The sequence below is a fragment of the Uranotaenia lowii genome, chromosome 2 (assembly GCF_029784155.1).
Source record: "Uranotaenia lowii strain MFRU-FL chromosome 2, ASM2978415v1, whole genome shotgun sequence".
In the NCBI taxonomy this organism is placed as follows: domain Eukaryota; kingdom Metazoa; phylum Arthropoda; class Insecta; order Diptera; family Culicidae; genus Uranotaenia; species Uranotaenia lowii.
In genome coordinates, this window is record NC_073692.1 from 413,705,050 (window position 1) to 413,729,571 (window position 24,522).

Consider the following 24,522-nt stretch of genomic DNA (forward strand, 5'->3'; position numbering starts at 1 on the left):
AATTTTGAACCAAATGGGTTGTATTTTATGGAGCTTTTTCCGAGGAATCCAACGAAGGCTGTTTGAACCACCGCACGGATTGGGAACAGGAGTTATGGCTGTTTTACCCTCAATTGCCCAACATTTTTCAAATAGCTCAGAAAAAGCATGTTGGGACTTGAAAATTTTGAACCAAATGGGTTGTATTTTATGGAGCTTTTTCCGAGGAATCGAATGAAGGCTGTTTGAGCCGCCGCACGCTTCAGAAAATGGAGTTATGGCTGTTTTACCTTCAATTCCCCTACATTTTCAAGTTGTTAAGAAAACGCATGTTCGGACTTGAAAATTTTGAATCTATTGGGACGTATCTTGTGTGATTTTTTCCAAGAAATCCAATGAAGGCTGTTTGAGCCACCGCACGCTTTGGAAAATGGAGTTATGGCTGTTTTCACCCTCAATTCCCCTACATTTATCAATGATTTCAGAAAAAAGCATGTTCGGAATTGAAAATTTTGAACCGAAATGGTTGTATCCTATGTAATTTTTTCCAAGGAATCCAACGAAGGCTGTTTGAGCCACCGCATGGATTGGAAACATAAGTTATGGCTGTTTTACCCTCAACTTCTTTACATTTTTCAAATAGCTCAGAAAAGCATGTTCGGAATTGAAAATTTTGAACCAAATGGAACGTACCATGTGTGATTTTTTCCAAGGAATGCAACGAAGCCTATTTGACACATCGCACGCATCGGAAACAGGAGTTATGGCTGTTTTATCCTCAATTTCCTATCATTTTTCAAAAAGTTAAGAAAACCATGATCGGACTTGAAAATTTTGAATCAAACGAGAGTTATCTTATGTAATTTTTTCCGAGGAATCCAATGAAGGCTTTTTGAACTGCCGCACGCTTTGAAATATGGAGTTATGGCTGTTTTTACTCTCAATTCCCCTACATTTTTTTATGATTTCATCAAGATACGTTCCATTTGGTTCAAAATTTTCAATTCCGAACACGCTTTTCTGAGCTATTTGAAAAATGTAAGGAAATTAAGGGTAAAACAGCCATAACTTCTGTTTCCAATCCATGCGGTGGCTCAAACAGCCTTCATTCGATTCACTGGAAAAAAAACCACAAGATACAACTCATTTGGTTCAAAATTTTCAAGTCCGAACAAGCTTTTTTTCTGAAATAATTAAAAAATATATAGGAATTGAGGGTAAAAACAGCCATAACTCAATTTTCTGAAGCATGTGGTGGCCAAAACAACCTTCATTCGATTCCTCAGAAAAAAAATACACACGATAGGTCTATTTTTGTTCAAAATTCTTTGGTTCAAGTCAGTGTTTTTCTGGAATGTATACAAAATATAGGGGAATGAGGGGTTAAAAAGGCACTATATCTCCGTTCGTAAGCTTGTGCGGCGTTTGAAACTATCGATTCTTAGCAAATTTTCACAAAAGAAAAGTATGATTTCATAGATTTGGGTCATGTAGGGCGAAAGATATTGAATTTCTTCGCGGTTTTTACATTTTTTTTCCCATTGTGCAACGCTATGAAACAAATAACACGCCTCGTTCTGAAAAGCGAGTTCATAATCGTCTTGTTAAATTATGTTATATTCCTTCATCAGCTTACTTACAATTGGATAAAAATTATGTAGTTTTTCACGTAGCCACGACGTGCGGATTATTTTGGGTGTGGACATAACTGAACAATGAATAAATAAAATCTCCGTATATAAACAATGGATAAATATCGCATTTGAACAGTTTTAATTTAGTATTGATATCGAGATGCCTAGTGATAAGATTAAGCCTTTTTAAGGATCCATAGATTCTGCTACATTGTTTGTTTACTTGCCTTTTCCATGACAGTTCATGATCAAAGATTACGCCAAGTTTTTCCGCATAATCGGAGAAAATAATTTCAGAGTCTGCCAAATGAAATCTCGGAAGATCTGAATATCTATTCCATCTATTAAAAAACAGAGGTTTAGTTTTCGCGGGATTTATAGGCCAAAGGTTTAGTAGGACAATTCATTAACTTTCAGTAAGTCATAATTGATTTTATCACAAACATCAATTAAGGGAACTGATTTGTCAGAGCAAGAATATACAGTGTCGGACAATAGAATAGAAACACATCTCAATCCAAAACAAAAAGTGACAAAACTTTGAGAAAAAAAATTTCCATTTAAGTGCATCAAATCATTTACAAATTGTAAATTCTACTCTTCGAAGAAATTAAAATCATCCGTAGTTAAAACAATTGTTCTTCATTTAAAAATACGTTTTAAGCATACTTACTGACTAAAATAACGCGACATAAAATAGGACCGCTTTAGAATTCATGGTAAAAAAATTTAAAAAAGGAAATTCATACCGTGATCGATTTGCAGGGTTAGTACTTGGTGGTATAACCTTTATTACGCATCACTTCTCGCACCCGTTTCGGCATCGACTCGCTTTTGACACGTTCTCACCGGGATAGCGTACCACCCCCCCCTCGCCCCCTCCTATTACGATTGAGATCAGGGGACTGTGCTAGCCACTCCATAACGTCTACCTTATTATCCTGGAACCACTTTTTAACCCTTTTTGCGGTATGTTTGGGGTCGTTGTCCTGCTGGAACTGCCACTTTAGGGCCATCTCCCACTCGGCGTGTGGCAGCATTACTTCCCGAAGTATATGGGCGTAGAGATGCTGGTCCATAATCCGGTCGATCCAGTACAAGGGACTCACCCCGTACCAAGAAAAGCATCCCCCCATCATGATGCTACCTCCTCCTTGTTTGAATGTTTTATTTGTATACTGGGGCATATACGCACAGCCGAGTGGGCGATGGACCCAACTCTTTCCGTCTGAGCCGATGAGGTTCACTTTGGTCTCATCTGACCACAGCACATTTCTCCATAGTTTCTCCTTTTCCGGACCGACCCAATCGAAGTGGTTCTTCGCATAATTCAGCCGCGCCTTCAAGTGCTCCGGCGTCAGCTTCGGCACCTTCCGGGGACTTTTTCCTCCTAGTCCCTTCTCCGCCAACCGTCGCTGAACCGTCCGGGAACTCACAGATAAGTTCAGCTCGTCTCTGATCTGCTTGGACGCTTTGATAGGTTCCTTTTGTGAGGCCCGCTTGATTGCCGAATCGTCCTTCGGCGTCGTTTTGCGGGGGCGACCGGTCAGTTTCCGTTTGCCGGTGCTGTGAAGCGCGTTGAAAATGAAAGTTTTCGACCTTCCTAAGTAGTCGGCAATCTCGCGTTGGCTTTTGCCAGCCTTGTACAGATTCCGGATGATCGCCCGCTGGACCTCCGTGCAGTGCTGTGCCCGACCCATCGCTTTTTCGCTGAAAACAGAGTAGGAGGAAGGAAATCTTTATTTTTTGTTTGTTTTTATGATTCACATGATAAATTTTATGGGAAATACTTACCAGGACACGAAAATGGACAAACAACACCGAAAAAAAACACCTTTTCTTCAAATCTAGAGCGCTGAAAATGCCGGAACAGCCGAACCGATGAGCTGGTCTTATTTTATGACGACTTTTTTCACCCTCTGACAGCTTTCTGGTCAAACGGGTTGCTTTGATTGCAACAAACGTGCAGTATACAAAGTTAGCATACTACAATAAGTGCTTGCCGCTAGGTGTCGCATATTATTTTATTTGAATTGGCAGTTTAAAGGTGATTTGAATATCTTGTATAAGAGCGGTCCTATTCTATTGTCCGACACTGTATATATTTACAAGTCATCAACTGTCAAGTCAACTGTAGGAAGATCATTTGTGAATAGTAACAAAAGAAGTGGACCTAGATTTGATTCTTGAAGAATTCCTGACTCAATGGGCATTAGGACAGACAAACAGCTATCAATGAATACAGCCTGTTCACGACCCTGAAGGTATGATTTCAAATAGAATTCAAACTTAGCCAATATTACTCAATATAAAAGAAGACAGTATGTATTTTGATGGTTCTTCAACGTGTTCCTTTAGATTTTTTTTTTGTAAAATAAAAAAGTTAACAAAAAATGCACACCTCATACAAATGATAAGTGGTTTTACTGGTTAGTAAAATTAGAGACAGTTTGTTTGGTTTTGTTAAAAAATAAGTGTATCAAACCAAGTTGATGCTGGTGACATCATAAGACATCAGCAAGTTTAGTTCTGTGCCAACCAACGCACGATTATTTTTTGTTCTTTTTTTTGTCATTTATTAGGTACCACTGGCACCAGTGACTTAATCGTCATACAAAGATAATTATTGGAGGAGTTGATAGCTGCAGCCTCGAATGGCGAAGGTAGTTGAAACAACTAGAGACATATTAGATATTTTGTTGCACATCAAGGTGTAGGATTGGCCGCCTGGAAGGAGTAAATTGCAATGTGTTCGGTTTGTTGACACAGGTATCTATAATGTTTGGCAGTGATTGACTGTTGACGGTTGATGGAAAATCCTATCGATTCCAATTATGATAATTAAGTGTCAATTGATTTAAGCGGGGAGCGGGGTTGGGAGTAAGTGTGAATTATTTTGCCTCTTCCTAGCATGTTGAAAATACCCTCAAGAGCAGTTCGGAATTGACTGCGTATCGCTTGCGTTTACTGTTCACCAACGGTGTTCACGTGAAAAACCATGGACAGGCAGTTACGAAAAGAAATGGCTTCGAGCTTCAAATGCCGAAAACGAGGCCTTCCTCTTTCTTCGAGGTGCCCCTAAGATTGCCCGGAAAATAAGTGAAGCAAACTGGTCGACCGCTTTACAAGTCCTGCATATTCATAGGGACGGATTCGTACCATTTTCTGTTTCCTCCGTTTGATAAAGTATTAATCCGCAGTGCAGATCAGCATACTACTTTGTAACTGTACCACGAAAAGTGCTTACGTCCGTGAACAATTAAAACATAACTTCCATCTGGTATTCTATTCATTTAAGTCATCTTAAAGTTTCTTTATAAGTTTTGATGAGATTTTAACTGATTGTTGTAGAATAGATTTTTACGCAAACGGCGCTCCGAGTAGATACCTTCATATGCCACCAAGTAGTAGATCTTTTGTAATGATATTTTGCTGTTTCTTTCCCATTTGTTTCCAGGTTCTTCACGACAACGTAAAAGCACGGCGCGAAGTAGAGCTTCATTGGCGTGCGAGCGGCTGCCGGAACATAGTCAACATAATCGATGTCTACGAAAATAGCTACAGCGGAAACCGGTGCTTACTGGTCGTTATGGAATGGTGAGAGAGAGCTAATTTAAAATTTTAATCGCTTTAACCTTTTTTTCTGCCCAGAAGAGTATCGATCTGAAAGTTACGCCTTAAAAAAAGGATTTTGGAAAACTTTGCGTTTGGTAAAATGTCAAAAGCAGTCATTCTTTTAAAAATATTGCTGATCCACTCTTTTTTTCTATTTCTGCGATAGCTGATTTGGGCTCCCGTAGGGTACCACTGTAAAAAAAATTATAGTATTCAAGAAAAAATGAGCATTGTTCTACATAAGGATTATTTATCGACTGAAATTAAATCGGATGAACAAGCGGTAAACATTGAAAGATGATTTAATAAAAAGTTGTCAAACAAACATGTATACCAAATATTATTATCGGATTATCTATTGTTTATAAAACAAAAAATTGTGTTTGTCTTGAGCTTGGTCAATCAGCGGTCAAAATCACGGAAAAATGAATAATAAAAAAACCTATTTGCGATGGGGTCAATCAGCGGACAAATTCACGAAAAAAAAAATGAAAACCTGTAGTTGTTTAAATAAGTTTAGAATTCGACGACACGGTAGCGATCATTCATTGAATGTTGGATTTCGTGCTATGTTTTGCAGTCGGAGTTATCCGTTTAAAGTTTAACTGAAAAGCGGTTAGCGTGTAGAAAACCGTCAGATTTTATACTGATTTGACAGATCGCACAAATTTAGCAGTTATCAGTGCGCAGTCTAAATTTTTGCGATGCGAATGGTATTATTCCCTATAATAGATTATTCACCGTACACAACTCCTTTTTTAACTTCTCATATACGATTTGTTATATTTTAACGACAACATAATTGAATTCGACCAGCATATAAAGTATCAAAGACGGATTTATCGCATCAAAAATCTTCGTCATGCCAAATTCGCTATGGAAAAATGTGTTTTCAATAATGTAGATTGTTTTTTGTTTTGTCTGGGATTTTAACGCTCGTAATTATTTCAATCTCAATGAATACTAAGAATAATAATATTTCATTCCGATGACTTCATGTTTTGTCCTCTCTTGCAAAATAATGATTTGAAGATTGATTCAAGAATTTACTTCTTTACTTTTTAATGAAATTAGTGAGTAAGAGTGAATTTTTTAACTGTGTTTACTGCTCCGGCTAGCCTACCGCACGGAAGGCTACCGTCGCGCGATTAGAAATTTTCCCAGTAACCGCAATATCAATATCTATGTATATCATTGCTTGTCAATTATGATCACCATTGGTGTCCCAAAACTTGGTTGGATTTTCGGTTACAATTTTGACCCAAATTATTTAGATCAACTACTCCATTCTTCTCTGTAAACTTCTAAACTTTAAATCTAGAAATCTATAATTCTTCAAGCTAAATTCATAATGTGATTTTTCCTAAAAAAAGTATATTTTTATATCTCGATTATTTTTAAACATTCAGAGTGGAAATTACATCTTTTCTTTTTTTATATTACCTAGGTTAAGACTTTTACATTGAGGTACATGTTTTTTTTTTCAAATAATTGTTTCAGGTTTTTTCCATATTTTTTTTCTGAATAACTGTATTTCTACAAACATCCAATGAAGCTTCAATGACCTAAAATGAAAAAAAAAAAACCAAAAAAGAGAAAAATATGAAGATAAAGAATGTTAGAAAAGACAAAAAAGACGAAAAATACAAAACACACAAAAAGACAAAAATCACAAAAAGAAAAAACAGACGAAAAATATAAAACACACAAAAAAGACAAAAAGACGAAGAACAAAAAAGACGAAAACTACAAAAAAGACAAAAAAGACAAAAAAGACTAAAAAGACTAAAAAGACTAAAAAGACTAAAAAGACTAAAAAGACTAAAAAGACTAAAAAGACTAAAAAGACTAAAAAGACTAAAAAGACTAAAAAGACTAAAAAGACTAAAAAGACTAAAAAGACTAAAAAGACTAAAAAGACTAAAAAGACTAAAAAGACTAAAAAGACTAAAAAGACTAAAAAGACTAAAAAGACTAAAAAGACTAAAAAGACTAAAAAGACTAAAAAGACTAAAACGACTAAAAAGACTAAAAAGACTAAAAAGGCTAAAAAGACTAAAAAGACTAAAAAGACTAAAAAGACTAAAAAGACTAAAAAGACTAAAAAGACTAAAAAGACTAAAAAGACTAAAAAGACTAAAAAGACTAAAAAGACTAAAAAGACTAAAAAGACTAAAAAGACTAAAAAGACTAAAAAGACTAAAAAGACTAAAAAGACTAAAAAGACTAAAAAGACTAAAAAGACTAAAAAGACTAAAAAGACTAAAAAGACTAAAAAGACTAAAAAGACTAAAAAGACTAAAAAGACTAAAAAGACTAAAAAGACTAAAAAGACTAAAAAGACTAAAAAGACTAAAAAGACTAAAAAGACTAAAAAGACTAAAAAGACTAAAAAGACTAAAAAGACTAAAAAGACTAAAAAGACTAAAAAGACTAAAAAGACTAAAAAGACTAAAAAGGCTAAAAAGACTAAAAAGACTAAAAAGACTAAAAAGACTAAAAAGACTAAAAAGACTAAAAAGACTAAAAAGACTAAAAAGACTAAAAAGACTAAAAAGACTAAAAAGACTAAAAAGACTAAAAAGACTAAAAAGACTAAAAAGACTAAAAAGACTAAAAAGACTAAAAAGACTAAAAAGACTAAAAAAACTAAAAAGACTAAAAAGACTAAAAAGACTGAAAAGACTAAAAAGACTAAAAAGACTAAAAAGACTAAAAAGACTAAAAAGACTAAAAAAACTAAAAAGACTAAGAAGACTAAAAAGACTAAAAAGACTAAAAAGACTAAAAAGACTAAAAAGACTAAGAAGACTAAAAAGATTAAAAAGACTAAAAAGACTAAAAAGACTAAAAAGACTAAAAAGACTAAAAAGACTAAAAAGACTAAAAAGACTAAAAAGACTAAAAAGACTAAAAAGACTAAAAAGACTAAAAAGACTAAAAAGACTAAAAAGACTGACTAAAAAGACTAAAAAGACTAAAAAGACTAAAAAGACTAAAAAGGCTAAAAAGACTAAAAAGACTAAAAAGACTAAAAAGACTAAAAAGACTAAAAAGACTAAAAAGACTAAAAAGACTAAAAAGACCAAAAAGACTAAAAAGACTAAAAAGACTAAAAAGACTAAAAAGACTAAAAAGACTAAAAAGACTAAAAAGACTAAAAAGACTAAAAAGACTAAAAAGACTAAAAAGACTAAAAAGACTAAAAAGACTAAAAAGACTAAAAAGACTAAAAAGACTAAAAAGACTAAAAAGACTAAAAAGACTAAAAAGACTAAAAAGACTAAAAAAACTAAAAAGACTAAAAAGACTAAAAAGACTAAAAAGACTAAAAAGACTAAAAAGACTAAAAAGACTAAAAAAGACTAAGAAGACTAAAAAGACTAAAAAGACTAAAAAGACTAAAAAGACTAAAAAGACTAAAAAGACTAAAAAGACTAAAAAGACTAAAAAGACTAAAAAGACTAAAAAGACTAAAAAGACTAAAAAGACTAAAAAGACTAAAAAGACTAAAAAGACTAAAAAGACTAAAAAGACTAAAAAGACTAAAAAGACTAAAAAGACTAAAAAGACTAAAAAGACTAAAAAGACTAAAAAGACTAAAAAGACTAAAAAGACTAAAAAGACTAAAAAGACTAAAAAGACTAAAAAGACTAAAAAGACTAAAAAGACTAAAAAGACTAAAAAGACTAAAAAGACTAAAAAGACTAAAAAGACTAAAAAGACTAAAAAGACTAAAAAGACTAAAAAGACTAAAAAGACTAAAAAGACTAAAAAGACTAAAAAGACTAAAAAGACTAAAAAGACTAAAAAGACTAAAAAGACTAAAAAGACTAAAAAGACTAAAAAGACTAAAAAGACTAAAAAGACTAAAAAGACTAAAAAGACTAAAAAGACTAAAAAGACTAAAAAGACTAAAAAGACTAAAAAGACTAAAAAGACTAAAAAGACTAAAAAGACTAAAAAGACTAAAAAGACTAAAAAGACTAAAAAGACTAAAAAGACTAAAAAGACTAAAAAGACTAAAAAGACTAAAAAGACTAAAAAGACTAAAAAGACTAAAAAGACTAAAAAGACTAAAAAGACTAAAAAGACTAAAAAGACTAAAAAGACTAAAAAGGCTAAAAAGACTAAAAAGACTAAAAAGACTAAAAAGACTAAAAAGACTAAAAAGACTAAAAAGACTAAAAAGACTAAAAAGACTAAAAAGACTAAAAAGACTAAAAAGACTAAGAAGACTAAAAAGACTAAAAAGACTAAAATGACTAAAAAAGACTAAAAAGACTAAAAAGACTAAAAAGACTAAAAAGACCAAAAAGACTAAAGAGACTAAAAAAACTAAAAAGACTAAAAAGACTAAAAAGTTTTAAAAGACTAAAAAGACTAAAAGGACTAAAAAAGACTTAAAAGCCTAAAAAGACTAAAAGGAAAAAAAAGACTAAAAAGACTAAAAAGACTAAAAAGACTTAAACGACTAAAAAGACTAAAAAGACTAAAAAGACTAAAAAGACTAAAAAGGCTAAGAAGACTAAAAAGATTAAAAAGACTAAAAAGACTAAAAAGACTAAAAAGACTAAAAAGACTAAAAAGACTAAAAAGACTAAAAAGACTAAAAAGACTAAAAAGACTAAAAAGACTAAAAAGACTAAAAAGACTAAAAAGACTAAAAAGACTAAAAAGACTAAAAAGACTAAAAAGACTAAAAAGACTAAAAAGACTAAAAAGACTAAAAAGGCTAAAAAGACTAAAAAGACTAAAAAGACTAAAAAGACTAAAAAGACTAAAAAGACTAAAAAGACTAAAAAGACTAAAAAGACTAAAAAGACTAAAAAGACTAAAAAGACTAAAAAGACTAAAAAGACTAAAAAGACTAAAAAGACTAAAAAGACTAAAAAGACTAAAAAGACTAAAAAGACTAAAAAGACTAAAAAGACTAAAAAGACTAAAAAGACTAAAAAGACTAAAAAGACTAAAAAGACTAAAAAGACTAAAAAGACTAAAAAGACTACAAAGACTAAAAAGACTAAAAAGACTAAAAAGACTAAAAAGACTAAAAAGACTAAAAAGACTAAAAAGACTAAAAAGACTAAAAAGACTAAAAAGACTAAAAAGAATAAAAAGACTAAAAAGACTAAAAAGACTAAAAATACTAAAAAGACTAAAAAGACTAAAAAGACTAAAAAGACTAAAAAGACTAAAAAGACTAAAAAGACTAAAAAGACTAAAAAGACTAAAAAGACTAAAAAGACTAAAAAGACTAAAAAGACTAAAAAGACTAAAAAGCCTAAAAAGACTAAAAAGACTAAAAAGACTAAAAAGACTAAAAAGACTAAAAAGACTAAAAAGACTAAAAAGACTAAAAAGACTAAAAAGACTAAAAAGACTAAAAAGACTAAAAAGACTAAAAAGACTAAAAAGACTAAAAAGACTAAAAAGACTAAAAAGACTAAAAAGACTAAAAAGACTAAAAAGACTAAAAAGACTAAAAAGACTAAAAAGACTAAAAGACTAAAAAGACTAAAAGACTCAAAAGACTAAAAAGACTAAAAAGACTAAAAAGACAAAAAAGACAAAAAAGTCTAAAAAAACAAAAAAGACAAAAAAAAACAAAAAAGACAAAAAAGACAAAAAAGACAAAAAAGACAAAAAAGACAAAAAAGACAAAAAAGCCAAAAAAGACAAAAAAGACAAAAAAGACAAAAAAGACAAAAAAGACAAAAAAGACAAAAAAGACAAAAAAGACAAAAAAGACAAAAAGACAAAAAAGACAAAAAAGACAAAAAAGACAAAAAAGACAAAAAGACAAAAAAGACAAAAAGACAAAAAAGACAAAAACAAAAAGACAAAAAAGACAAAAAGACAAAAGACAAAAAAGACAAAAAAGACAAAAAAGACAAAAAAGACAAAAAAGACAAAAAAGACAAAAAAGACAAAAAAGACAAAAAGACAAAAAGACAAAAAAGACAAAAAGACAAAAAAGACAAAAAGACAAAAAAGACAAAAAAGACAAAAAAGACAAAAAAGACAAAAAAGACAAAAAGACAAAAAGACAAAAAAGACAAAAAAGACAAAAAAGACAAAAAAGACAAAAAAGACAAAAAGACAAAAAAGACAAAAAAGACAAAAAAGACAAAAAAGACAAAAAAGACAAAAAGACAAAAAAGACAAAAAAGACAAAAAGACAAAAAAGACTAAAAAGACTAAAAGAAAAAAGACTAAAAAGACTAAAAAGACTAAAAAGACTAAAAAGACTAAAAAGACTAAAAAGACTAAAAAGACTAAAAAGACTAAAAAGACTAAAAAGACTAAAAAGACTAAAAAGACTAAAAAGACTAAAAAGACTAAAAAGACTAAAAAGACTAAAAGACTAAAAAGACTAAAAAGACTAAAAAGACTAAAAAGACTAAAAAGACTAAAAAGACTAAAAAGACTAAAAAGACTAAAAAGACTAAAAAGACTAAAAAGACTAAAAAGACTAAAAAGACTAAAAAGACTAAAAAGACTAAAAGACTAAAAAGACTAAAAGACTAAAAAGACTAAAAAGACTAAAAAGACTAAAAAGACTAAAAAGACTAAAAAGACTAAAAAGACTAAAAAGACTAAAAAGACTAAAAAGACTAAAAAGACTAAAAAGACTAAAAAGACTAAAAAGACTAAAAAGACTAAAAAGACTAAAAAGACTAAAAGACTAAAAAGACTAAAAGACTAAAAAGACTAAAAAGACTAAAAAGACTAAAAAGACTAAAAGACTAAAAAGACTAAAAAGACTAAAAAGACTAAAAAGACTAAAAAGACTAAAAAGACTAAAAAGACTAAAAGACTAAAAAGACTAAAAAGACTAAAAAGACTAAAAAGACTAAAAGACTAAAAGACTAAAAAGACTAAAAAGACTAAAAAGACTAAAAAACTAAAAAGACTAAGAAGACTAAAAAGACTAAAAAGACTAAAAAGACTAAAAAGACTAAGAAGACTAAAAGATTAAAAAGACTAAAAAGACTAAAAAGACTAAAAAGACTAAAAAGACTAAAAAGACTAAAAAGACTAAAAAGACTAAAAAGACTAAAAGACTAAAAAGACTAAAAGACTAAAAAGACTAAAAAGACTAAAAAGACTAAAAAGACTAAAAAGACTAAAAAGACTGACTAAAAGACTAAAAAGACTAAAAAGACTAAAAAGACTAAAAAGACTAAAAAGGCTAAAAAGACTAAAAAGACTAAAAAGACTAAAAAGACTAAAAAGACTAAAAAGACTAAAAAGACTAAAAAGACCAAAAAGACTAAAAAGACTAAAAAGACTAAAAAGACTAAAAAGACTAAAAAGACTAAAAAGACTAAAAAGACTAAAAAGACTAAAAAGACTAAAAAGACTAAAAAGACTAAAAAGACTAAAAAGACTAAAAAGACTAAAAAGACTAAAAAGACTAAAAAGACTAAAAAGACTAAAAAGACTAAAAAGACTAAAAAGACTAAAAGACTAAAAAGACTAAAAAAACTAAAAAGACTAAAAAGACTAAAAAGACTAAAAAGACTAAAAAGACTAAAAAGACTAAAAAGACTAAAAGACTAAAAAAGACTAAGAAGACTAAAAAGACTAAAAAGACTAAAAAGACTAAAAAGACTAAAAAGACTAAAAAGACTAAAAAGACTAAAAAGACTAAAAAGACTAAAAAGACTAAAAAGACTAAAAAGACTAAAAAGACTAAAAAGACTAAAAAGACTAAAAAGACTAAAAAGACTAAAAAGACTAAAAGACTAAAAAGACTAAAAAGACTAAAAAGACTAAAAAGACTAAAAAGACTAAAAGACTAAAAAGACTAAAAAGACTAAAAAGACTAAAAAGACTAAAAAGACTAAAAAGACTAAAAAGACTAAAAAGACTAAAAAGACTAAAAAGACTAAAAAGACTAAAAAGACTAAAAAGACTAAAAAGACTAAAAAGACTAAAAAGACTAAAAAGACTAAAAAGACTAAAAAGACTAAAAAGACTAAAAAGACTAAAAAGACTAAAAAGACTAAAAAGACTAAAAAGACTAAAAAGACTAAAAAGACTAAAAAGACTAAAAAGACTAAAAAGACTAAAAAGACTAAAAAGACTAAAAAGACTAAAAAGACTAAAAAGACTAAAAAGACTAAAAAGACTAAAAAGACTAAAAAGACTAAAAAGACTAAAAAGACTAAAAAGACTAAAAAGACTAAAAAGACTAAAAAGACTAAAAAGACTAAAAAGACTAAAAAGACTAAAAAGACTAAAAAGACTAAAAAGACTAAAAAGACTAAAAAGACTAAAAAGACTAAAAAGACTAAAAAGACTAAAAAGACTAAAAAGACTAAAAAGACTAAAAAGGCTAAAAAGACTAAAAAGACTAAAAAGACTAAAAAGACTAAAAAGACTAAAAAGACTAAAAAGACTAAAAAGACTAAAAAGACTAAGAAGACTAAAAAGACTAAAAAGACTAAAAAGACTAAAATGACTAAAAAAGACTAAAAAGACTAAAAAGACTAAAAAGACTAAAAAGACCAAAAAGACTAAAGAGACTAAAAAAACTAAAAAGACTAAAAAGACTAAAAAGTTTTAAAAGACTAAAAAGACTAAAAGGACTAAAAAAGACTTAAAAGCCTAAAAAGACTAAAAGGAAAAAAAAGACTAAAAAGACTAAAAAGACTAAAAAGACTTAAACGACTAAAAAGACTAAAAAGACTAAAAAGACTAAAAAGACTAAAAAGGCTAAGAAGACTAAAAAGATTAAAAAGACTAAAAAGACTAAAAAGACTAAAAAGACTAAAAAGACTAAAAAGACTAAAAAGACTAAAAAGACTAAAAAGACTAAAAAGACTAAAAAGACTAAAAAGACTAAAAAGACTAAAAAGACTAAAAAGACTAAAAAGACTAAAAAGACTAAAAAGACTAAAAAGACTAAAAAGACTAAAAGACTAAAAAGGCTAAAAAGACTAAAAAGACTAAAAAGACTAAAAAGACTAAAAAGACTAAAAAGACTAAAAAGACTAAAAAGACTAAAAAGACTAAAAAGACTAAAAAGACTAAAAAGACTAAAAAGACTAAAAAGACTAAAAAGACTAAAAAGACTAAAAAGACTAAAAAGACTAAAAAGACTAAAAAGACTAAAAAGACTAAAAAGACTAAAAAGACTAAAAAGACTAAAAAGACTAAAAAGACTAAAAAGACTAAAAAGACTAAAAAGACTACAAAGACTAAAAAGACTAAAAAGACTAAAAAGACTAAAAAGACTAAAAAGACTAAAAAGACTAAAAAGACTAAAAAGACTAAAAAGACTAAAAAGACTAAAAAGAATAAAAAGACTAAAAAGACTAAAAAGACTAAAAATACTAAAAAGACTAAAAAGACTAAAAAGACTAAAAAGACTAAAAAGACTAAAAAGACTAAAAAGACTAAAAAGACTAAAAAGACTAAAAAGACTAAAAAGACTAAAAAGACTAAAAAGACTAAAAAGACTAAAAAGACTAAAAAGCCTAAAAAGACTAAAAAGACTAAAAAGACTAAAAAGACTAAAAAGACTAAAAAGACTAAAAAGACTAAAAAGACTAAAAAGACTAAAAAGACTAAAAAGACTAAAAAGACTAAAAAGACTAAAAAGACTAAAAAGACTAAAAAGACTAAAAAGACTAAAAAGACTAAAAAGACTAAAAAGACTAAAAAGACTAAAAAGACTAAAAAGACTAAAAAGACTAAAAAGACTAAAAAGACTAAAAAGACTAAAAAGACTTAAAAGACTAAAAAGACTAAAAAGACTCAAAAGACTAAAAAGACTAAAAAGACTAAAAAGACAAAAAAGACAAAAAAGTCTAAAAAAACAAAAAAGACAAAAAAAAACAAAAAAGACAAAAAAGACAAAAAAGACAAAAAAGACAAAAAAGACAAAAAAGACAAAAAAGACAAAAAAGACAAAAAAGACAAAAAAGACAAAAAAGCCAAAAAAGACAAAAAAGACAAAAAAGACAAAAAAGACAAAAAAGACAAAAAAGACAAAAAAGACAAAAAAGACAAAAAAGACAAAAAAGACAAAAAAGACAAAAAAGACAAAAAAGACAAAAAAGACAAAAAAGACAAAAAAGACAAAAAAGACAAAAAAGACAAAAAAGACAAAAAAGACAAAAAAGACAAAAAAGACAAAAAAGACAAAAAAGACAAAAAAGACAAAAAAGACAAAAAAGACAAAAAAGACAAAAAAGACAAAAAAGACAAAAAAGACAAAAAAGACAAAAAAGACAAAAAAGACAAAAAAGACAAAAAAGACAAAAAAGACAAAAAAGACAAAAAAGACAAAAAAGACAAAAAAGACAAAAAAGACTAAAAAGACTAAAAAGACAAAAAAGACTAAAAAGACTAAAAAGACTAAAAAGACTAAAAAGACTAAAAAGACTAAAAAGACTAAAAAGACTAAAAAGACTAAAAAGACTAAAAAGACTAAAAAGACTAAAAAGACTAAAAAGACTAAAAAGACTAAAAAGACTAAAAAGACTAAAAAGACTCAAAAGACTCAAAAGACTCAAAAGACTAAAAAGACTAAAAAGACTAAAAAGACAAAAAAGACAAAAAAGTCTAAAAAAACAAAAAAGACAAAAAAAAAAACAAAAAAGACAAAAAAGACAAAAAAGACAAAAAAGACAAAAAAGACAAAAAAGACAAAAAAGACAAAAAAGACAAAAAAGACAAAAAAGACAAAAAAGACAAAAAAGACAAAAAAGACAAAAAAGACAAAAAAGACAAAAAAGACAAAAAAGACAAAAAAGACAAAAAAGACAAAAAAGACAAAAAAGACAAAAAAGACAAAAAAGACAAAAAAGACAAAAAAGACAAAAAAGACAAAACAGACAAAAAAGACAAAAAAGACAAAAAAGACAAAAAAGACAAAAAAGACAAAAAAGACAAAAAAGACAAAAAAGACAAAAAAGACAAAAAAGACAAAAAAGACAAAAAAGACAAAAAAGACAAAAAAGACAAAAAAGACAAAAAAGACAAAAAAGACAAAAAAGACAAAAAAGACAAAAAAGACAAAAAAGACAAAAAAGACAAAAAAGACAAAAAAGACAAAAAAGACAAAAAAGACAAAAAAGACAAAAAAGACAAAAAAGACAAAAAAGACAAAAAAGACAAAAAAGACAAAAAAGACAAAAAAGACAAAAAAGACAAAAAAGACAAAAAAGACAAAAAAGACAAAAAAGACAAAAAAGACAATAAAGACAAAAAAGACAATAAAGACAATAAAGACAATAAAGACAATAAAGACAAAAAAGACAATAAAGACAATAAAGACAATAAAGACAATAAAGACAATAAAGACAATAAAGACAATAAAGACAATAAAGACAATAAAGACAATAAAGACAATAAAGACAATAAAGACAATAAAGACAATAAAGACAATAAAGACAATAAAGACAATAAAGACAATAAAGACAATAAAGACAATAAAGACAATAAAGACAATAAAGACAATAAAGACAATAAAGACAATAAAGACAAAAAAGACAAAAAAGACAAAAAAGACAAAAAAGACAAAAAAGACAAAAAAGACAAAAAAGACAAAAAAGACAAAACAGACAAAAAAGACAAAAAAGACAAAAAAGACAAAAAAGACAAAAAAGACAAAACAGACAAAAAAGACAAAAAAGACAAAAAAGACAAAAAAGACAAAAAAGACAAAAAAGACAAAAAAGACAAAAAAGACAAAAAAGACAAAAAAGACAAAAAAGACAAAAAAGACAAAAAAGACAAAAAAGACAAAAAAGACAAAAAAGACAAAAAAGACAAAAAAGACAAAAAAGACAAAAAAGACAAAAAAGACAAAAAAGACTAAAAAGACAAAAAAGACAAAAAAGACAAAAAAGACAAAAAAGACAAAAAAGACAAAAAAGACAAAAAAGACAAAAAAGACAAAAAAGACAAAAAAGACAAAAAAGACAAAAAAGACAAAAAAGACAAAAAAGACAAAAAAGACAAAAAAGACAAAAAGACAAAAAAGACAAAAAAGACAAAAAAGACAAAAAAGACAAAAAAGACAAAAAAGACAAAAAAGACAAAAAAGACAAAAAAGACAAAAAAGACAAAAAAGACAAAAAAGACAAAAAAGACAAAAAAGACAAAAAAGACAAAAAAGACAAAAAAGACAAAAAAGACAAAAAAGACAAAAAAGACAAAAAAGACAAAAAAGACAAAAAAGACAAAAAAGACAAAAAAGACAAAAAAGACAAAAAAGACAAAAAAGACAAAAAAGACAAAAAAGACAAAAAAGACAAAAAAGACAAAAAAGACAAAAAAGACAAAAAAGACAAAAAAGACAAAAAAGACAAAAAAGACAAAAAAGACAAAAAAGACAAAAAAGACAAAAAAGACAAAAAAGACAAAAAAGACAAAAAAGACAAAAAAGACAAAAAAGACAAAAAAGACAAAAAAGACAAAAAAGACAAAAAAGACAAAAAAGACAAAAAAGACAAAAAAGACAAAAAAGACAAAAAAGACAAAAAAGACAAAAAAGACAAAAAAGACAAAAAAGACAAAAAAGACAAAAAAGACAATAAAGACAATAAAGACAAAAAAGACAAAAAAGACAAAAAAGACAATAAAGACAATAAAGACAATAAAGACAATAAAGACAATAAAGACAATAAAGACAATAAAGACAATAAAGACAATAAAGACAATAAAGACAATAAAGACAATAAAGACAATAAAGACAATAAAGACAATAAAGACAATAAAGACAATAAAGACAATAAAGACAATAAAGACAATAAAGACAATAAAGACAATAAAGACAATAAAGACAATAAAGACAATAAAGACAATAAAGACAATAAAGACAATAAAGACAATAAAGACAATAAAGACAATAAAGACAATAAAGACAATAAAGACAATAAAGACAATAAAGACAATAAAGACAATAAAGACAATAAAGACAATAAAGACAATAAAGACAATAAAGACAATAAAGACAATAAAGACAATAAAGACAATAAAGACAATAAAGACAATAAAGACAATAAAGACAATAAAGACAATAAAGACAATAAAGACAATAAAGACAATAAAGACAATAAAGACAATAAAGACAAAAAAGACAAAAAAGACGAAAAAGACAAAAAAGAAGACAAAAACACAAAAAAGACGAAAAAGACCAAAAAATTAAAAAGACTTATAAAATTAAAACGGCTTAAAAGACTCAAAAGACTAAAACGACTGAAAATTCTGATAAGACAAAAATGACAAAATAGTCAAAACTTACAAAATTATCATAATGACTAAAGTGACGGACGGATAAGATTCTAGGTTTAAGAAAATAAAAAAAGGAACTAACATGATCTATAATGAAAAATAAAAGGGACAAAAAAGTAAGAAAAAAGGCCCAACTTCAAAAAAAATTTAAATGCTTGGAAACAAAAAGTGATGACTGTTCATATTTTTTTTTCACCCATTTTATTCCACAATCTTCGAGAATCGTTAGAATTTTGTTCATAGTTTTGCTGCATTTCTACAGTGTTCTTCGAAATCTGAATTACGTTTTTTGGATTAATTTCAGCATGGAAGGAGGAGAACTTTTTCAGCGAATCCAAGACCGTCAGGACGGGCCCTTCACCGAAAGAGGTTGGTAGCATAGTTTGACTGAATTATCTATTCAATATATATTTTTTTGTCTGAATTTATCAACCCCATAAACCATTACAAATGCACTCTCAAATGGTCTCATCATTCTACTATATCTTTTCATTTGTATTTTTCTAACCGATTGTTAACAATCTCACATCAAAATATTAGATAATCTATTCAAAAAAAAAAAAATAAAATTAAGGAGTTTGATTTCAATGATGTTTGTTTCAAAATTTCGACAAAAACAAAAGGTGAATGAAGGCACTTGTGCCGTTATGAAAAATCGATTTCGAAATTTTATTCCAGTAAGTGGACATTAGACGATGAGTTTGAATAACATGTTTCAATATTCATGGAATTCAACAATCAAAAAGTTTTTTTTTGCAAGGATTTTCATCCGTTTGGATGATTCATCCCGAAAATCAAAAAGCTAACTGTAAAGTTCCTGTTAACAACAGCTTACAGTTCGTATTTAATGCCTCAATTCTATTAATCGTGTTGAATCTATTCTGTGTATTCTTGAAAACCTTGTAGTTAGATACTTCAGGTGTAATTTTCATACCGTCTTGAATTTCACTTCAATAGACATTTGAAGGTTAAAAATAGAAAAAGAACTTTGGAACAATGAACGGAATATTTCAACTATTTCTGTTAGTGCTTTCATTTCATGCATGCGCTGATGATGGTACAGGCTTTTGAGAGCTCATAAAATGGTATGATTAATGATGTGGTTGTGTACTGTTTTGCTCCTTTCCGATGTTTGCAAGGCCTATAACCTGAGGCCGCTTCACGTAAAAATAAAAGAAAATAAATAGCTGTTACCGCCCTGGCACACCAAATAAATACCAAAACCAGAATGAGCCGGTGTATTGTATTTTTGTACCGCGCTCCAGTTGCAGGAGGAGATCAGGAAATATATTTACTGTTTGTTTCCAACTACCGAATCTCTCAACACATTTCTTCACCCACTTTGTATCATCGATACAATTGCGATTTATGTGTAGTTTAGCATATTTACTGACCGGTGTTTTTACTTCCTTTACGAATCGAGCAAATATACCTACCTACCTATATTCGATGTGCACTGATTGATTCATTTTCTTTCCATATTTTTCTCTCTCTTTCTCTCTTTTTTTTTTGTATTCGTTTTCCTATCTACATTTTATGTATGTATCACAAAAATCTGTATCCCGTATCGAATTGATGTTGGAATGTTCGACCTGTCCTCAATCCACCAAATGAACAGAGGCCGCCCAGATCATGCATGAGATCTGCGTCGCCGTCAAATACTTGCACGATTCCAACATTGCACACCGGGACCTTAAACCGGAGAATCTGCTGTACACATCACCGGCCCCGAATGCTTTACTCAAACTGACCGACTTTGGGTTCGCCAAGGAAACCTTCGTCAAGGATACGCTCCAGACGCCGTGCTACACACCGTACTACGTGGCCCCGGAAGTGCTCGGACCGGAAAAGTATGACAAGAGCTGTGATATCTGGTCGCTGGGAGTCATCATGTACATACTGTGAGTATTCGTTATGTGAGATTATTAATAGGTTAATTGAACAGAGATTGCTTTTTCAAAAATGAGGAAATCGAACCGGGGTTTTTTAAAAACATGACTCATAGAGATCGAAACCTCGAGAGCAATCAAACTGTACATTACAGGGTTGCTAGCGACCCGGGAATACCGGGAGAAACTTTGGAATTTCATTCCTTCATCGGGAACCCGGGAATTTTAGCACACGACCGGGAAAAGGATCATGTTATGAATTTTTTTTTTAAATTTTAATAATATTTTCAAATGAATTTTTTACAGCTGATTTTTTTTTCGCTGAATTTTCTTAGAGCAATATTTAAAAACAAATTGTTACATTTTTCTTTTTAGAAGATTCATACAGTAGAATTTTAATGGTTTAAATATCTTCATGAATCTTGCGCTTCAATGTCCACCCACGCTTTATCCACCCATATCGACTGCTCTCTATTCATTTGAAGAAGACAACCTCTGAAAAATTACATCGTAATTACACGTATTTCATCCCTTTAAAAATAGAGACATGTTTGAGGATTAGTTTAAATTTAGTTTAAATTGATTAGATTAACTTGTCATGTGTGGTTTTTCAATACAACAAAGTAAATTAGAATGATAAAGTTTCAAATCTTAGTTCATGAGTTTTATGACGCATAATTTCTAAGAAACTTCCGAGATTACACACAAATATGTTATCTAAGAACTCACAGAACTTTGCGAAATGCAAAAAAAAATACTTTTCATAATCATTTCATTCATAAAAGTTTAAATTGCAGGCTTGTGAATAAATTGACTCGTACCAAGTTCGGCTTAACATAATTTCAGGCTCATTTCTCCCTTAAAACTTCATGCAAATACTATGGGAAATTTTCAATTTTCTCGGCGTAGTGGCTGTTTTATAAGTGAAATATCTAGTGTAGCGGTAAACTGGTGAGTAAATGCATAATGAAATGTGTGAATCGGGTGCGCCATCGGTCAAACCAGCGCGCTGCTGCTTTTCAGCTTTCTGTTGCCGATCAGCTGGAGGGGAAATTTGTCTCATTCGTCCTTTGATTTGTTCAACTTGCACTTACGCCCAAACGTTTCTGAGGCAGTTGCCGGTAAATTTTCAATTTTCTCGGCATAGTGAATGTTAACTTAGTGAGTGGTCGAGTGTAGCGGTAAATTTATTAGTGAATGCGTAATAAAAGTGTGAATCGGGAGATTGGGTGACTAACAGCAGCAGGCTGCTGCCGCTCAGCCTGATGCAGTTAGTTGTTAGGTTTGCTGCTACTGCTGCTGTTCGGTTTCTTTTCCTTGCTGCATTATTTTACAGCGTTCGAAAGCCTGCTTGAGTATCGATTTAAGAACGCTTGAAAACAAGAATCTGAAATAATATTCATTGCCAGGTTGATATTCTGATAACCTCTACCTGTATACACTTGTTTGCTCATGGAATCCATAGCGAATGTGCTAGGTTTTTCTTCCTCTGCACATTCGCCGTTTGGAAGAAGGGACGTAAGCAACATTGAAATTGGCAATCAAGGTTTTGTTTCATTCGTCATTTTGAAAGTCTTAAATTTTATATATTAAAAAGGTTAAAATTGATTGTTTTATCAATCACATAGGTAGATAATGTTATAATGAAGCTTTTTTAGTGAATATCTCAGTTTTTCAAATTTGGTTTCATTCGACGTAATGAAAGCTCACGCGAGATATATTGAATCAGCTTGCATTTTTTTATTTGTTGCGGTGTGCAATTCATTTACATAGCACATCAAATTTGTCAGCGTTGATTTTTTCTTTACAAATCCGTGCTGGTATTCGGTGAGTATTGGTTTAGCTGCTGAATATAGCCTTTCGTATATCAGAGACTCGAGGACTTTGGAAAAGCAGCACAATATTGATATGGGCCGGTAGCTCTCTACACGGTGAGAGTTTCCAGATTTAAGGATTGGAGATACTGAAGCAGTTTTCCAGTGGCTGGGAAAAGCACATTCAGAAATCGATCTGTTGAAAATGATACGTAGCGGTACGGCAAGAGATGCTGCGATTTTTGATACCAACGACGATGGAATCCCATCATTTCATATCATTTAACTCCCAATATTGGCATTTTGGGATTTGGGATTGATGCGACGCTTCCTACACGCATGTTTGTCGTTCTTCGAGTGTAGCTGAAATTAACCGTTTAATTTTATGTTCGATGACTCATTTTCTTACATTTTCTGATTTCTGAGAGAACGCGGGAATTGGAATATGTCTTCATTAAGACCGAATGATAATTCGGTATCGTTTTTTGAATAGCTTTTCCGTACTAATTACTTGAAAAAATTAATAAATATAACTGTGGGCCCTTTTACCACAGACTGGTGCTCTCATTTTGTTCATTCGCCAAATTGGAGCGCCCTTTTGAATTGCAGAATGACTGTTCTCCTTTTGGATTACTCATTAAAGAAGCAATATTCAAGCAAATTTCGGCTTGAAAGCGGGTCCAAATGATCACATTAACACATTAGCACATTCAACGATCTTATAAATGCTGATTTGTGCTTCTCCTCGTCCTGGAAAAACAAATTTCAAAAACTTCAATGCCCTTTTTCCATCTCGAAATAACTATTGGCCCTTTTGTTCGCGACGAAATTTTGAGGGGAAATGGGCGAATGAACTGTGAGATTACACACTCATAAAAAAAGCTATTCGCCTTATTGAAAAAATTAAATTTAACTTAACTAAAATAAGAAAAATTAAAAGGAGATCATATTTTCGGATGTAAAATAAAGAGCATTTATGTGATTATCTGGATTTGTTTAAAGTTGGCGCATTCGCCGTATTCAAAATTCGATACCGAATTGTTTGTTGGTAGCCGATAGTAAGGCCTCGTTTTCACAAAATTTCTAATTGAAGCATGCATAAATAAAATGTTGCGCACATTATAACAGTCGAGAAATCGAGCAGTTCGAGCTTTTGTCTGCCTTTGTCTCCCTAACCTAAATTCACATATGGTGGAAAGAGAAGCATCTTGTTTGGCAAGTTAGATGTTTGGCAGATTTGACAGCACATTTGAAAGCTCCAGCAGAGCCTTCAACTGTTATACAGACATCAAAAGTCTACATCTAGGGGCTTTTTCTATTGATGAGTGCAACAATTGCACTTAAATTCCTTTTTAAAAATCATTAAATATAGTGTTTTAAAAGTTCTATGAGTGTTAACATCAGCAACACTGGACGTCGTAACAACATCGAAAATTGTCGGCTCTCTGAAAAATGGTCTTCCATTTTATAACTGTTGCATGCGCCAATCCAACATCGAACCCATCGCTCCCCTATCAACTGCAACACTAAGTGTCAACATTCGTCAGATCCCTGACCTGACAGTTAGGGGCCGTTCACTAATTACTATCTAAACAGAAAGAGAAAGAGCTTGAGGACCAGTTAGAGTGGAATCATTACATTTTAGTTAAAACGTGGTCGAGTGATCTTCGAGTTATCGATAAGCAAGTTTAACAACGTATTACCGTATAGTACAGGAGGTATTCAGTGAAGATAACTAACGTATATGAACTGTAGATTTATGAATCTTTAATTTCTTAGATAATTGCGCGCGAACTGGTGCTAAGATACCGTATTCCGTCTTTCACAATTAGACCTCATATACTTTGATGGGTAAGAACGTGTCGAAGCCACGGTAATGACTAGCTTATAACTTTACTATTATCCCCCAGTTCTCGTCATTATTTATGGTGCACTACGGACAAACGTAGGATAATTGAACAAACATACTATAATCATTCTACGGTGAGGTCACTTGGCACTTTCCCTAATAGAAACCCTTTAACATAACCTCAAACTGTTACAGATACCTACATTCTGCACAAGTAAATTGAGTTCAAGACTCACTGCAGTTGTGTGACGGTTAATCACTGACTGTAAGTCAAATCAAATTGTAACAAACAAGCATATTTCTAAAGTCAAACCTATATTTTTAGGAATTTTATATTTTTTCGTAAAGGAGATAATAATAAAATTGGTTGATTAAACCGTCGTGCAACATTATATAAAATTCAGTCATGGCGAGCATCGAAGTCGGAAATGAGGAACAGCTACCGAAAGAGGATACGGTTATGCCCATGAGTATCGCAGCAAATAAGG

The 24,522-nt window shown here is 30.1% G+C and overlaps 1 protein-coding gene across 4 annotated transcripts in view; it reads left to right on the plus strand.

Annotated features, from left to right (window-relative positions):
• Positions 1-24,522, plus strand: part of LOC129746771 (MAP kinase-activated protein kinase 2) — a 69,610-nt gene that overhangs the window by 33,643 nt on the left and 11,445 nt on the right. For all 4 annotated transcript variants that reach the window (XM_055740648.1, XM_055740651.1, XM_055740649.1 and 1 more), the window contains exons 3-5: positions 5,071-5,210; positions 18,787-18,851; positions 20,101-20,383. In XM_055740648.1, the coding sequence (XP_055596623.1) occupies positions 5,071-5,210; positions 18,787-18,851; positions 20,101-20,383 (488 nt within the window). The remainder of the gene's footprint in view (positions 1-5,070; positions 5,211-18,786; positions 18,852-20,100; positions 20,384-24,522) is intronic.